This window comes from Peromyscus eremicus, chromosome 2 (assembly GCF_949786415.1).
Source record: "Peromyscus eremicus chromosome 2, PerEre_H2_v1, whole genome shotgun sequence".
Classification (NCBI taxonomy): domain Eukaryota; kingdom Metazoa; phylum Chordata; class Mammalia; order Rodentia; family Cricetidae; genus Peromyscus; species Peromyscus eremicus.
Window position 1 is genome coordinate 144,108,106 of NC_081417.1, and position 2,584 is coordinate 144,110,689.

At 48.1% G+C, this 2,584-nt stretch overlaps 1 protein-coding gene across 1 annotated transcript in view; it reads left to right on the forward strand.

Annotated features, from left to right (window-relative positions):
- The first annotated feature begins 1,128 nt into the window (after window positions 1-1,128).
- Fcn3 (ficolin 3) overlaps window positions 1,129-2,584 on the forward strand; it is a 6,560-nt gene continuing 5,104 nt past the window's right edge. Inside the window, 1 exon segment of the mRNA XM_059255894.1 lies at window positions 1,129-1,157. Within this exon segment, the coding sequence (XP_059111877.1) occupies window positions 1,129-1,157 (29 nt within the window).

Below are 2,584 nucleotides of genomic sequence, written 5' to 3' on the forward strand. Positions count from 1 at the left end.
CAGGGTTTCTCTGTGTAGTCCTGGCTGTCTTGGAACTCTCTTTAGACCAGGCTAGCCTTGAACTCATAGAGATCCACCTGCCTCTGCTGTGATTAAAGACATGCACCACCAACCACCCAGCTTGGGGCCTCGGTTTTTCTATCTATGTGATGATAGAAATGTAGGCTAGGCCAGAAATGCTGTGATGACTCCGTCAGGCTTTGGCCAACTGTACAGCCTGCCAGGCTGAACTAGTCAGAGCTTCCTTATTCATGTATTTAGGTTTTTTTTTTTTTGTTTTGTTTTGTTTTGTTTTGTTTTTTGAAATGGAGCCTTGTGTAACTGGCCTCAAACTTGCCAGGAGCTGCAGCTGGCCTTGAACTCCGGATCTTCCTGCCCTCCCTCCCCAGGTGTTGGGATTACAGACGTGTACTGTCACACTTGGCTGCTGTTCTATTTCTTTGTTTTTCCATTTTATGTGAATGAATGGGTGTTTTGTCTGCATGTGTATCTGTGCCTGGTGCCTGTGGAGGCCAGTAGAGGGTGTCATATCCCCTGGAACTGGAGTTACAGAGGGTTGTGAGCCACGGTGTGGGTGTTGGGAATTGAACTCAGGCCCTCTGTAGAAGCAGCCAATGCTCTTAACCTCTGAGCTGTCTCTTCAGCCCTCCCTATGTGTGTGTGAGTGTGTGTGCGTGTGTGTGTGTGTGTGTGTGTGTGTGTGTGTGTGTGTGTGGTGTGTGTGTGTGGTGTGTGGTGTGTGTGTGTGTGTGTGTGTGTGTGTGTGTGTGTGTTGTTAGGGATTAAATCCAGAGCCTTGTCAGCAACTCTACCCCTGAGCTCTCTCTCCAGCCCTTAGGTATTTTGAAACAGAGTCTCACTGCACAACTCAAGCTGGTAGTGAACTCAGTGTGTAGCTGAAGCTAGCTAGCCTAGTACTCTCGATCATCTGGCCTCTGGCTTGCCCACATAGGGATTACAACAGGCATGTACCACACCAGCCCAGAGCTTCCCCTGAAGCTGCCTCTGCCCTTGTGTTGAGTACAGGCCTGCCTTCCTAAGCCCCAAGTTCAAGTCTCCAGTTACACAGTTACATGGAGAAGCTTTACCAGCTCCACAGTGACCAGACCCCATGTGACCAACTCCCAAATGTGGGCCACTGGCCCTAAGGATATAAGGTAAGGTCCAGAAGGTTCTAAGCCCCAGGGTCAGGGAAAACAAAAAAAAAAAAAAAAAAAAAAAAAAACTGACAGAAACGAGAAGTCATCGCCCAGGGGGCTGAACACAGATTTGGGAAACAGATGCTCCAGGTCTGCATATTGTCTTCTATTTTCTAGCTACATGACCTCAGTTTAGTTTTCTCATGAATGTAAAATGGAGACAATGTTATCTGTGCCGGGATGTTGGTTAGGCATATGCAGTACCCTTAGCACAATGCCTAGCCCAGAGGAAGCACTGTTGGAAGGAAGCTATTACTGTGAAGGGAATTTGCATTCTAGAAACATGTTCTGCATGCCTGAGCCCTGAACTAGCTACTGTGGACAGACTGTGGGTATCCTCAAACTATGAGGAGTCTAATATCCTAGTTTTGAATGCTGAGTCTCTGGGTGCTGAGGTTCTTGCAAACTAGTATCCAGGGTCTGGTCCGAGGGGCACTGGCATCTTGTGGTGTCAGCCACACTCTACTCTGGGTCTCCAGTCTCCCCGATTCCTTAGGGAGTCCCGCTCTCCTGGCTCAACTCCACACCATGCAAATGCACAAACACCAATATTTATTAAAAACGTTTTTTATTGAGTAGGGTTGGGGACTGGACAGGAATGCACTGGGGACCGTACCCCGATTGGCAGAGGGGTGGGGTATTGGCTCTTGCCCCGCCTCCTCTAGGGCACCTCAGGGTAAGGCCTGGCCCCCAGGCCATGGCTGTGGCGCTGAAAGCCAGGCTGGAGTGGAGATGGAGGTGCATTTTACAGTCCCGACTGCCTCGCCGGGTTGCAATTCCCCCAAATGGCCACCAGAGGGAAGCCGGGCCTCAGCGCAGAGGAGTTCTCGGTTACTCAGGTGATGGCTTCTTAAAAAAATAAAAAAAACCAGAGGCTGGTGTGTTCCTCCTGCAAACCCCAGCAGTGCGGGCCTGGGGAGGAGGCTCTGGTTTCTATGATCTCTCTGATAAAAAATAAGCAAAAATAACAAAATACGTGTTTTTTCTTTCTCCATCCCCCCTCCAGGAACTGAGGTCAGAAATGGGGACAAGGGGCTGGGGACACCCTGGTGCAGACTAGATTTCAAAGTGTGGGTCTCTTTTTTTTTTCCCTTATCACCCATAAGTAAATTTATAAATAAATACATAATAAATAAATAAATATACTTTCTTTGTATGTTCACATATATAGTGATAAATCTTTCATCTAGGCAACTAAGTGTTTAACCTCTCTGACTCTGGAGCTTCAAAACTAAAGTGACATGGCCAAGGTCAAGTTTCAGGGAAGGAAGATCAAGGACTTGGAATCATACTGTAACATTCCCAGCATTCTGGAATTGCAAACCACTTGGAACCACCATCTGGAACACTCTAGAACCATGCAGCCAGCTGGGCTGGACCCCTGA